Source organism: Platalea leucorodia (genome assembly GCF_965183815.1).
Source record: "Platalea leucorodia genome assembly, chromosome: 4".
Lineage (NCBI taxonomy): Eukaryota > Metazoa > Chordata > Aves > Pelecaniformes > Threskiornithidae > Platalea > Platalea leucorodia.
Genome location: NC_138826.1, coordinates 75,067,871 through 75,081,749, shown reverse-complemented (window position 1 = coordinate 75,081,749; position 13,879 = coordinate 75,067,871). Strand labels below are relative to the sequence as shown.

The window sequence follows — 13,879 nt, the reverse complement described above, 5'->3', positions numbered from 1 at the left end:
AAAAAAAATAAAAAAAGATCAGCCATGGGGAAAGCAGAAGAGGAAAGAGTTTGTTTCATATGTGTCTTATTTTTCAGCTGTCGTTCTCTAGTCAATTTGAAAACTGTACAGCTTATGTTCTGCAAATATAAGCAGAGACTTAAGTAAAACGTACCCAGTGTGTTTGGGAAGGAGGCACACACAGTAAGTGAGCAAGACGGAAAGGCACAATGCAAAGTAGCCTGAAAAATACTATTTGCAGAAAAGCAGAATACCTACCCTCCTCATCCAGGAGATACAGCATGAATGGAATCTTCTAAAAACATTCTAAGGAGATTCCTTACTACGTTAAGAGTGTAACTACAGTGCAAAGCTAAAAGCTTACTCCCTTAAAAATGTAGTTTAGCCCAAGTTATCTTTATAGTACAGTGTCGGTTTTGTTTTTTCACCTTTTCACGCAATTTACTGCTAACAAATCATTCACTGCAGTTTCTAGGCATTTGTATTTCCAGAATTCATTGCACTAAAAAGAACATTCCCCAAGGAAAGCCCTGTGGTGTATGGGGTGACTATTCAGAATCAAATTCTTCCTAAAAAGCACAAAATCAAAAAACATGGCAATACAAAATTCCATCTAGTCAAACTTTAATTCTTCCTCTTTAGACCTCCTTAACACATGAGTATTAGCACACAGATAAGCTGCAGGAAAGACAAACTGTCAGAAAAATAGTTTTCAACTTACTGTTTTTGTGGTATTTTTAACTAACATTCTCTTGCAGTTTCTTTCCCAACATAAAAAGCAACTACCAGACTCCTTAACTCTGAGTAAACTGTTTGTTCCGGAATAATCATCTCTAAATGGGCAAACATGGGCAAAATTTGAAACACCTATTTATCCAAGGCCAGATACATGCTAAAATAAGTCTTTCTCAATACAACATACAATATTTAGAATCAACCCTGCACTCAGTATACATCTTACTTTGGTTACATGGGAGAAAGCAAAAGAATGGTGTACACCAGTCTAGGACTTACATGTTAAATTCTCCCAGACAGTAGAAAAGAATGCACTTTACTTCTATTATTTATTTGTATACATACGATTTCGTTATTCCAAGAAAAAATATTTAATTCTTGCATAGGAACTTTATTAAAATTCAGTTAAAACTGCTTAAAGAAAAAAAAAAATTCCTTACTAGGTAAACCCTCACAAGCAAATAAATAATGAGTTAAAGCTTTAAAAATAATAATTAAAAAAATAGCACAACGCCTTATCCTTCCACATTTAATATACTATTCTTTTTTCTTTCAGTACTCTTCAAGTCTGGTCTAGTTTGTATTTTAAAATGGTCACAAGCTTGGAGAACATAAGAGGGGAACAGTACATATGCTTGCCCTGGTCTTGGCTCTTCCCTAAGCACCCACTTTGGCCCCTGCCAGAGACATGACATTTGATCTGACTCACATCCACCATTTTTACATCCTCGTGTTCCTGGAGGACAGCTGAAATTACTGAGCACAGAATGCCTCCATTCCCAGTCACAGCATGTTTCCTAGACTGTATAAGGTTGCAATTCAACTTCTTCCTCCTTTACCACAATAACAAGGAAAAAGAATTAGTAAAAGATAGTATTTACCTCTCCACGTTGAGCTTCTTGTATTCTGGTAAATCTGAGGTCAGCATGTTCCCAGTTTGCGTTTACACTATATATTCTCAGCTGGGAAAGTTCAAATGAAGCATTAAAGGCTTTTGCACCAATCCTTATTATAATGGAGTTCACAGAAACTGAAATGCCTTCTACCACTTTTTCAGCAAAGCCATATTCACTAAAAAGTGAAATGTCAACATATTAAATACACACCTAATGAAAGGGCACAAAATTAAACTTATTAAACAGTTGAAATACAACATGAAACAAATCATAAAATAAGTTCCTAATGTATTCTCCAGTTATGAATTTTTGTTAAATATACTCGATCTAGTTTACAATAATTTCCACCCTATGATCCTAATCTCAAAATAGTCGTTAAAGAACTTATTTTGGACCAAGATCAATCTCCATGAAGCATAACAATTAATGCAATTTTTTCCATGATATTTTTATACATATACATAAATGCATAAAAAGTAAAATATGTAAGAATAACAGCCAACAGCATTACATGGAAATCTTACTCTTCTTTATGTATACATAAGGAGTAATTAATGTCAACTGAATTATTTGACAATTCCAATCTGGTTAGTATTTATCTCTATAAGCCAAGTTATTCCGCCCATTAAAACGAGTATCTTTCATATATGCAAAACAGTATAAAAACTTTGCTTTGTTTCATTTCATAAAAGAAAGGCATCCTAAATGGTGGTTACATTTCTACACCAAATCAACATGCATTCCAGTACTAAAAACGATAAAGCAGTTGCAATTAATTTTTTAATAAAAATATCTTATGCGTTCTGAATCTTTTAGATTAGTGAATGGAAAATTGTATTTTAAATATTCTTTTAACATCTAAATTTTTTTGTCTTTGGCATTTTTTTTTTCTGCTTATTTTAAAAGTACAGTTTATGTGGTTTGTCATTCCTTTTCCTTTTTATAACTTACATCCTACACAGAATCTCTATGGCAATGATTTTCAAGCTGTACCCTAGGAGACATAGAGGCTCAAGGACTACTTCTACATATTACGCAGAAGTTAAAATAAGAAAAGCAATTGTATCATCAAATTTGTTTCTCTGTATATGGGTCCCTATGCCCACTGAAAAATGCTCTGGGTTCATAAAAAGGAAGTGATTGGGGGGGTGGGGGATGTGGAAATCACTGACATAATGCTATATTGTCCCACCAAATTACTTGACTTTTGGGCTATATAGTGTGCATTAAATCTTTCAGTAAGATTTGGCTGATACAATAAAGGAAATAGAACTTTAAAACACCACACTAACAAATAGCCCTTAATACTGTTTTTTAGACCAAACAAAGTAAAAATATAAATTTTTAAAAACCCACGCACCCCAACATTATATGTATTTTCCAAACAGGTTGAAGGCAAGATATCTTTAATTTTCAAAAGACTTAATATCAATTAAACTTGGTAAATTTGTGATGCAGTAGTTGCACCCATATGAAACACGCTTAGGAAGCTCCACACATAGTTCAGATGTTCTTTCCAGGCTTGGGTCTGGATAGTTCCATTATCACTATACATATGTAACTCCACCCACAAGGAATAAAATTTTGGAGAGATGGAAATGGCAAGCTGCAAGCCTATATACTTCTGGAAATTCACAGGGGATCTAACTGTTTTATAGTAATTCAAAATTTAATTTAAACTTTTTTTGATCAATTACATGTAAGTATCATCACTGACCTCTGTCCGGATGCAGTTGCTATAGGAGAGGGTCCATTAGGGGCACGTGGCTCTTCACATGTGCTCATTTCCATTACAACTTTGTCCAAAGACTTGAAAAACAAAACAAAACAAAAAATTGGAGACCTAAGAGGTAACAAAGTAAATAGATGACATATGAAGAACAAAAAACAACCAACCAAACAAAAAAAAATCACTTGAATAATTTTTCTGAAATATACATAAAACATTTCTTACCATGTCAATTTCCACAGAAACTTTTGTAACGTACCAGAATTCTCTTTTTTTTTTAATTTGGTCATATAAATTCTTAAATTTTGTGAATTCTAACAGACCTTCCCAGTCAAATATTGGATTACAGAATTCTTGGCCCCTGAGTATTATTTATCCATCAAACACACTTTCGAAAATTGCATTTCTTAAAGGGCATGATTTAATGCTTATTCATCTAGGTTTTCTTCCTATATGGTTGTTCTTTCAGTGAAATACGTAATACCCTCCGAGTTTTCTAAATGGTTCAATAAGTTCAGAAAATTTTAATGGAAAATACTTGAAACTAGTCCACTAAAATTCATCATAGTAGATGAAGTTTTGTGCTGCATCTTTAAAACAAAATCTAAATATACATAATATATACATGAGTGTGTATACACTCTGTGTGTGTATATGAATCCCTAGGCGATCTAGTAAAACAAGTAATTTCTAAAAAGATATATTCTAGTGTAATTTGCAACACATCACATTACAGTAAAATAGTATGCTATTATTGTATTCTTTGTACTTGAGGTGGGACCCTTACAAAAGAAGCTGAGAATTAAGGGAATGAGACGCCTAAATCCTATTTTAACTGAAGGCTGTATTTAAATAGCAGAACTATAACACACATTATAAATAATGTATACTAACAGGAGGGTGAACAGAATGGGAACGAACCAAATGCAAAACCTTATTCCCAGCAACTGAATAAATTCAAGAATCTCCTAACTTACATTACAATGTTTGTGACCTAAATTTATCATACAACCTGGGAAGGCTCTTAATTTAAGGCTTATAGTTCTGAAATCTTGTCCCATTGGAAGCTCATTCAAAACACAACAGCTAATATTACTTCCCTGTCTAGTTCTGACTTTATACCACCCCTTCTGAATTCCTCCACTTACCATCTCTTTAGTCAGACAAACCATGCTAAAAAGCTTAGTCCTCAATTTTGGATTTTTCATCATTCAACCTGCCCTACCTACTGGATTTATTATTATATTGTGTTAATTGTGCCTGTCTTACAATCCACTTGCTCCACAAACATTTTTCTGTGCTACCCTTATCCATGAAATGCCCTGACTACTACCTAGGAATTCATAAACTCTCTAGTCTGGATTTATTTATACTTCACTATATTTTGATGCTTAAAGGGAAGCATTAGCTGTTAACAATAAATTTGGACATTTTAAAATTATTTTCTCAGCTGTCTCAATGAATAACTTGCCTTGCAAACCAACAACAGAGCAAAAAACAACAAGAAAAAAACCAGTCCCTTAGTCTGAGGATGGTGGGGGGTGGGGGAAGCCAAGATTTCTCCTGGTTATCCTAACATTTTTGGATGTTTGACCACTCTTTTAAGGTTTCTTAAATTAAGACCTTTGGAACAATTTCCTTCACTACATGACTACTGCAAAGAACAGTAGGGCAGTGATTTAAGGAGTTGTGTAATATAAATAGGAGTTAACAAAGAACACCTGGATGTAGATATCTGCCTATTCTTTTCTCACTGGCAACTACAGTACTTTGATAGAGGAAAAACTGCTGCATAGCATCCCTGGGTCCCCAAAGCACCCTCAAAATTATATTGTTTATCATATAGAAACAGAAATTGATTATGAGCAAAGATAACTTAGCCACTATGTTCACAGACAGATTTTCATAAAGGGCAACTCAGCTCGGTGAAAGTACCTTTGGCTAGACGAGTGGGTTCTAGTTACCTCCTAAGTTATGCAAACAGAGGATGCTGTTCCAATTTAATCAAACTCTCAGCAGCAAAAATATCCCCACCAAAATAGCGGAAGTTCAGTGATGTAATAAAGGGCTGAAATGGGACATTTAGGCCATTGAATTCACCTGCCTTTAGAAGTCAAAAAGGCGGTTGTGCAGTCTACCACTGAAGAGTGAACTTTTGTTATCAATTTAATGCACTTATTCAAGGCAGGCTTTATGTAAAAAAGGTGACCTTGAAAGTTATCTTAGCCTCAAAGACTGCTAATGTAAGTTCAATAGGAGCAAAGCAAACAATCAGGCCTTGCTACCATAGGTCAAAGTATGTAATCTTTAAGAATAGCACGGCTTAAACTGCTTTCCTAATCTGGCAGTTGCATCTTACAGTCAAGAGGTTGACTCATCCCACCTCAGCATTACCACACTTTAAGCTCTGCGTGTCAGGAAGAAGCGGTACAGACATTGGTACATTACAACTGGCTCACTAGCAAATGCATCAAGTATTTAAAACAACATGTCCTTCCCAAGTCTGATTCAGAACTAAGGAATGACAAGCACATTCAGGAATCCACTGCACGTCTGGGAAGCATGACAGTTAAAGGAATATTCATTCCTAAGTAAACAATATTAAGAAAGTTTAGCCACCATCAAGCAAATCACTTCTAGTGCTACCACATTTCTTAGTATACTTAAAGAACAAAATTAAACAAATGCAATAATTTGCATTACTTCTAATTGTTGTTGAGTCCTATTTACACATTTTACATCCCATTTATATCCAGCCTGAATCCTAGCCTGTTACAGAAACCCTGTAAATGTTAATATGCATCAAACCTGCTGTAACTGACATCATCGGGTAGAGTACAGATGTAGAATACAAAAGTCCTTAGAAAAGATAGCTCCAAAAGACAGGTAAGAACTTGTAAAAGGATTAGTTGGACAAATAACTTCCCTTCAGGCGAACCCAAATTAAAATGTAATGACTGAAGAACTTGACAGAAATTAGGTAACAGTCAAACATTATAGTGATGATGCCCAAAGCCACAGATTAAGAAAACAAACCTACCAACCAAAACTCTAAAGCATTTTGTCTTGATCTGCCACTACCCAGAGAACACTTAGTAAAGGCCCATTAATGTGTCAGTTATTTCTAGAGTCAAGTCAAGAGAACTATATAAATATTTGAGATAAATTCTGCTACACAGAGTATATTTAGGAGTTGATCTCAGAACTCACCAAAGAGATGGGATGTGTTTTCAATTTTGTCCATGGTATCTGCAAGGGAAAACATTATTCTAAAGCAAAGTAAATATTAAAAATACAGTAAAATAAAGCATTTGTTTAGAATGTGTTTTATGTATTTAAATTATATTTGTAACTCCTGAACTCAGAATAGCATTACTTTCAAAATATCAAGTTTATCTGAAAATACTCTAAATTTATGCACATACATAAATTTATTTTAGGTGTTAAAAACAGAACTTCAAAATCTACTTAATCCCTGAGCAGAAAACAGAGAAACAAAATAGACTGCCTCTTTAATACTGAGTTGTCTAGCATCAGAAAAAGCAACACCGTCTTCCACATTCTTTCCTTTAAAAGGAAAGAAAACCCACATTTGCTTTGTCGGCCTACAAGTAATTGGATGCCTGCAACAAAGCATCAAGTTCACTGTATTCAGAAAAATCACGACAATCTCCCATGGGGGGGGGGGGGGGGCCCAGGGGTGCAGAAAGACTGAAGAAGTACCAAAGTTTGACCAGATCATAACTTGTGTCAAAACCAAGCCATAGCTTCATTTCTTACTCTCATATTAGTATAATCTAGGAGAGATGATATACATTGCTTCAATTCTTAGCAGCCACAAAGGACCAAAATAGCAATGTCTACTAGATGTAGAGTGTTTCCACATTTCCCATAGAGACCAGAATCCCTCAGAAAGATATTTTTGGGAATAGGAAAGGAACAAGCGGGAAAGCAATAGAAAGACAGGGGTAAAGAGAAGAAATAACACATAAAAAAAGAGAATAATAAATAATTATAGTAGACTAATTACCATGGGCAAACACAAGCTTTTATCTCTACCCCTATTTTAGAACATGCAAGAATAAATTCTACTCAGAAAGAAAAAAAAAAAAATTAAAAAACCCCACAGCTTATTTTCATCATTTCCATACATATTTCATGTCATCACATGAGAAATAAAAATTAGTAAGAAATTATTGATGGTAACATCTTTGTTTTTCTCTAAAATTTTATCAAGCACTCATCACAATTTTCTATTAAAACAAAGTTGCTTGAAAGTTTGCAGAGATAGAAGGAAAAAAAAAGAATAATTTGGCTAATTACTATTCCAGCACAATAAAATACTCACCCTAATGGACGCTTTATTGCAAAAGACCTTGTTTATAGCAAGCCATGTTGGAAGATCCAGCATGTTCTGAAGCACCTCTTGATCCAGCTCTAAATTGGTCAGCTGACCTTCCCCCTTTAATGTGCTCAGGTTGATCTTGTCAGGCGACAGATTTTTGGTGAACCTAAAAGCAAACATGCACCTTAAGGAAATGCATATAAAGCAATCAGAGCTGCTCCGCATACAGCTGACAATTGGAGTTAAAGCAATGGTCCGGGGGTGAGGAAATCATCTTAGGTACAATTTCACCCCCAAAAGAAATGGTACCATGGAATTGCTTTGTCCCTCTAAATCTTTGCATCTCATTAACTCCACTTAAAAATACATAAACAAAATTAAATATATTATGAGGTATCTTCTAATTTGTCCATCACCCAGAAAAACAAGTCCTTGATTCAAAGTATTTAACTATTTATTTTAAACTATATAGGGTAGAAGTGAATCTATTTCACTCTCTAGTTTTTCAAAAGGAGAAAACAAAAAAAAAAACCTCTACAACTTATACTGTCATTCTTAGAGCAAGCAGGAGTGGCTTAGAATTCACTCAGGAGGAGTAAGAAAAAGCTACTCCTTATAAGTAGTATCTTTCTACATATATTTACAGTTAAAATCTTGAAATGAAGAGCTTTATTTACAATATTCATTAGGTTTAATCATAGAATTTCATAACATAAATTAGAAATATACATACAGACATATTTACACACACATAGCATGGTGTATATAAAATATCGGATGAAAACTTGAAAGGTCAATCTGATATACAGGGGCTAAGAAATGTAACTATTTAAAAGAGCACACACGCAATAAAATTCATTATACTTCAAAGGCGCTATGATTTGCTGATACAATAGAATAATCTCTGGGACTGAGTCAAATGGTTCACATCCTTGTGAGATAACATCACAAAATCATGGGTACTCCACCCTCAAACCAACAGCTGTAGCATTATATCTACCACAAGCTGAAGAATAGGCTATACTTAACCACACTTGCCTTCTGCCACAGAAAACTGTTTCTGCTCATGAACTGGGTCTAATTTTACAAGACTTAGTAGTAGAAACTACTACTGTTTGCATTACGCTTTGTGACTTTTCACACTGAAATCTCCCCGCACTGTTATTCTGCGGGCAGAGAGGAACGAGGGGTTTGTCTGTCCACAACGAGGGAACACCGCCCTGAAGTAACACCCCAGGAGGTGCAACCCCGACATTTGCTTCCCATTCAAGAGACCAATTTCTAACCGAATTACAAGGTCCTTCAGTCAGATACTCAGGGGGAGATGGTGGAAGAAGGTGAAAAAGGCTGGCAAGCTTTTCCTCTTAACAGTTTCCAAGCGTGGCTGGAAACATGGCAGGCATTTTCTCAGTCCAACTGCTTTACTGCATTCTTGTGATGGTAAGCTTTGGAAATGCATTTACCTAGCCTGACAACATGTAAACATCCATTTTACCACTCCTATGAAACATTCAGCCAGACTTCGTAAACTTAGAGTTTCATCACCTGTCAGTTTAATCATGAAGAGGAACTCTGAAAGATCAAGACATCTGGGGGTGAAGGTGCACAGGGGAAGAAGTTTGTTCAGAATTAAAAGTTTGGTTAATTTTTTTTTTTTTTTTACTATACCAAGTCTGAAATTATTCAGGATGTACTTACAAATACTACTAGACATGTTTCTTATGACAGAAGTGTTGCAGTTATTTCTATATTGCTTACAAGGCATAAATTATCCAGAAGGAATGAGCTTTGATTCATGAATAATATATTTTAATAATTTCAGTACCAAAAATATATTTAAGATAAGGCTATTGACAAATATATTTTCCTTGACAACTAATGTACTTCTAAATGCTCCATTTAGAAAGATTATGAGGAGAATAAAGGACTTAAAATTATTTCATTTTCTGGTTACCCTTCTTTGTTCCTTTTCACAAGAAACAGTAATGAGAAGACCTGAATAACCTGCCTCAGCAACACATCCCATCAGTAACTGCAAAATATAAAGCCTCTTATCTCAGAAATCATATTGACAAGTCTCATCTGACTCAGCTAATTCAAATTCCTAGGAGAAAAAAAGCAGCCATTGAATGTTTTCAGTCACATCATAGTATCTCTCACTCTTGACTTTCTAGATGAGGGTCAGCATAAGAATCACAAATTGGTGTTATTTTAAAGTCACACTCATACAGCAAATGCCAAAACATTCTGCCATTACACACATGCACAGAGTCTCCTGAGACTCGTGCTCTGTAGAAGAAGTCCCCCCTCAGGGTTCCCTGTTGCTATGCCACACCAGAAATGCCACTCAACTTGAAGACAGATCTAACCATTATCTTGGTCTCAACTGCAGACACATCACAGCGAAATCCAGAGGATCTACAGTAATGGGTTTCCAAACGTCGCAGTGCGAAAGACACCAAAATACCATTAAGGAGGAAAATGGAGACAGCAAAGTCAATCTTGAGTTACTTCCGATATCCTTCAAACAGACAAAATAAGAGCCAGTCCCTCCCAACAAGGAGCAGAAGGACAAGGAAAGCAATCTCAACAAGGAACATCATTTTTCCCCCATTTCTACATGTTTTTTTTAATTCTTCTGAAAGTGTTGCTTTGAATTTGTTAGCTCTCCTGCAGTCAGCAAAAGCAAAAATGCTCTGAGTGCTGCTTCATTCAGCACAGACCAGCATAAGAGGATCTCCACCTGTAAGACTACACCCTTCATCTCAAGAGTCACATAAAGAAATTCTTAACAGGTGAGTTGTAAGAAGGTATTTCAGGTGTAGGCACCTCTAGAAGCAGATCTCTTCCTTCCACTTCCATGGCTGGAATGTGACTGATGAGTGGATGCTGAGATGACTGTGGCATTTCCCCAAAACCCATAGTAACTTCATAATATACAACAACCACATCTGCTTTGTCCAGAGACAGTTTTCCACTGAGGATGCCAACGCTTTAAGTTTCTGTGCCAGTTCCCAGCTCCTTCTAAACTCAGTTGTTCCATAGAACACACTTTTGTTTGCCTGATGGATATTTTCAGCACTTTAGAACCATTTCATACTACTTGCAGGAAAACCTTTTAGTTTTATACAGTGGCCTCTAACTTAAAAACTAAATAATTAGAAGTTGGCCTATTTGGGCAGCTAGCCCTGCAAAACATAATGAGATCATACCCATTAGTTAGAATTTACAAGAATTCAGACCTTCATGCATAAAATTAAAAGAAGAGTCAAACAAGAACAACAGCATTTTGAATTAAAAATTAAAAAAAGCCTTAGGGCAACCACAACTCTCCAAATGGTATTGTTCTAGGATCCCACAGTACATCAAACCAGGACATGCCCCGCTGAGCCAGAGTACTTTGACTCTTCTTTCTGGTGTGCTTTGCACTCAGTCAACAGAGTCTCAGGGAGAAGATGTACCACAGACACGCTGACGTGTGTCTAGTGCAACCTCTAGCGAGCTTGGCATGAGTCGGTATAATCATCACTGACAAAATTGTTACCCAGATAAAAATCTGCAATTTAGTATTTTAATACTAATAACTTTTAATTTTATTATTAAATTAAATGTTAATATTATTCTAAATATTCTAGTGTTGGAGGAGTTTTCTAATATTTATTGCCAGGCAAAATCTAAGGAGGAGGCAGCATAGCTTTGGAGGTTGGCAAGTTATCTCTATGTCTAAAGAACTACTGTGTTTCTTAGTCAGCACTGTAACCTAGAATGCTTAATTGCTTGAACTTTGAGAACTTATTAGGCTATCATATTTATGATACAATTTTTAGGTAAACCAGAGAGGTACTTGCCATAAAATTAGGGTAGAATCATGTAATTCTGAATACATAGTAATTAGAAATCTTTGTTCGTGTCAAGATATTTCATGATGAGAAATCTTTGGGGAAAAACATTTAAAAATTCTCTATGAGCTTTTCATATAACTACTCAGAACTAACAATGTCACCAACTTCATGACATGCACATGTTCTTCTCTCTGACTTGGCGCAAGCAAACAGCTCCCTGCCAGCTTGCCATTTGTTTTTCACCCTGGTGTTCATTCCTTAGTACGAGTTAATCACTCCTTAAAAACTGGGTCAAACTGGGAGCAGAGGCCTCGACAACAGGGCCATTTGCCTACACAACATCCCATGAACTCCTGACTTAACGTTCCTTTTCCAGGGAACAGACTGAGTGTTAATACCCACTACTTGGTACAAGAAATGAATAAAGCAGAACAGAGAAAAGTAAAAGGGAAGGGCAAGAGGAACGGAAATAAAGGACATGGTTGAGTTCACCAAAATTTCTGTTACACTGTTATGCTGTGGCACTAAGATATCATTGTTATTGAGGCAATACATACTTGGTTTGCTAATACCACAAGATATTCTTAGCAAAACTGTTTTCACAGATTTAGTTTTCATTTCATAAACTACCCTTCCTTTCTCAAAACATACAATTTGAGGTTTGAATTACTATATTTGATCTCATGAATTTCAATTAAGTTTTAATATTCAATTCCATAAGGTAGACTAATGCTATAAAATATTTTACACTTTAAATGCAAGAATCCAGAAATATGAAGTTATCAATATCACAAGCAGCTTGATATAGCTCCCTTGGGTATATATCTATATATATATATACACACACACACACACATAGTTAGATAGATGGTTCAACTTTAATTGACAGAGTACAGACTAAGAGTTTAGTGAAAAGCGTGAAAGACTGCACAATTACAGCACAGGAGTAAGAATCATATGTAGAATAATAAATTACAATCATTGTATTTTGTCAGGACCACAACAGTTCTTTTAGTTCTTTTCTCTCTAAAACAACTAAAAACCTACACAGAAGATAAATATTTCAGACAAGGGAAAAAATTTATTTTCTAAAGTTTGCTTGTGACAATGCAGGCTTGGCGCTCTGAATGGAGCACTCCACCATGCTTGCGGAGAAGATGGCCACGAAGTGAAACTAAAAACAAAAAAAAACCAAAAAACCAAAAACAAACAAACAAACAAAAACCACCAAAAACAACAACACAAAACAGTAGAGAATACAGGGGAAAACACTCCTCTGAAAGCACAAGTTTATCGTTTGTATAATGAAGGCCACAGACCACATGAAGCTTAGAGCAGCACTCCACAAAGGTTTGGAGAGAATACCGGATGCCTTGTCAAGTTCATCAACAGAAACTCCAACCTCTGGATTTAACAGAGAAATAACAGAAGTCTGGATTGCATGTGGATACAGGATTCTCAGCTGTTTTGCACATCTACTGAATATACAATCTCTTCCACCTGGCTCTACCATATGCCTCCCCTGCTTTATAAATAAAATTCCTTCAGCAATTTAATCCTACATGTATGCTCTAATCACAACAGACTATTAAATCATAATATGTGCCACATGTTTTGCTTATCTCCTTGTTATGAACTACAACTCCTTAAAAAGATGTACGGTTCAAAACAACCGGTTCCGAAAAAAGGAAAGCATGTCCTACCAAGCACTGGCAACTCTATCAACAGTTGAAGGCAGAAATGGAACAGAAAGATAACTGTCTTTTTTCCTGTTCCACCTGGCTGAACCATGTTATTAGATCACTAATGACCTCTATATGATTTCTGAAGCAAGAAAAACAGCCTTTTTTCAATTGAGTTTCTGAGGAAGATATTGGTTTCCCATGACTCTAGGCAACAGAGAGAAGGAGGTCTACTATCATTCTGCTCACTGTACTACTTGAAATTTTAAGACTTCGTGTTTAAATAGAAGAGGAACAGAACTAACTCTTTGTCATATCTGCCACAGAAACAAAGCATTGGGATCACCAGAGTGTGTACTGTTATGAGTGAGCTCCTCTCATCTGGTGTAACACCACAAATCGAAGCTGATTTTCAATAACTGGTTTGACCTGGAAAAAAAAAATCCAAATCCTTCCCAGCTTTAAATAAGGAAAAAAAAAAAAAAAAGTCACAGCAAATAGTGTGCGGCAGGCATCATAACAATTTCCTTTCTCATACTTTCTTTCCTGTAGCCAGAAGAAAAAACAGTGTCTCAGGAACAAAACATCACCTGCAAATACTGAGTTCAGGAGCATTGCTATACTTTTCCCTGTGGCAGCACATCATTAGC

The 13,879-nt window shown here is 35.7% G+C and overlaps 1 protein-coding gene across 1 annotated transcript in view; it reads right to left on the bottom strand.

Annotated features, from left to right (window-relative positions):
- BLTP3B (bridge-like lipid transfer protein family member 3B) overlaps positions 1–13,879 on the bottom strand; it is a 58,481-nt gene that overhangs the window by 33,394 nt on the left and 11,208 nt on the right. Inside the window, exons 2-5 of the mRNA XM_082309711.1 lie at positions 7,709–7,871; positions 6,571–6,609; positions 3,349–3,440; positions 1,617–1,806 (exon numbers count right to left, since the gene is read on the bottom strand). Of these exons, the coding sequence (XP_082165837.1) occupies positions 1,617–1,806; positions 3,349–3,440; positions 6,571–6,609; positions 7,709–7,871 (484 nt within the window). The remainder of the gene's footprint in view (positions 1–1,616; positions 1,807–3,348; positions 3,441–6,570; positions 6,610–7,708; positions 7,872–13,879) is intronic.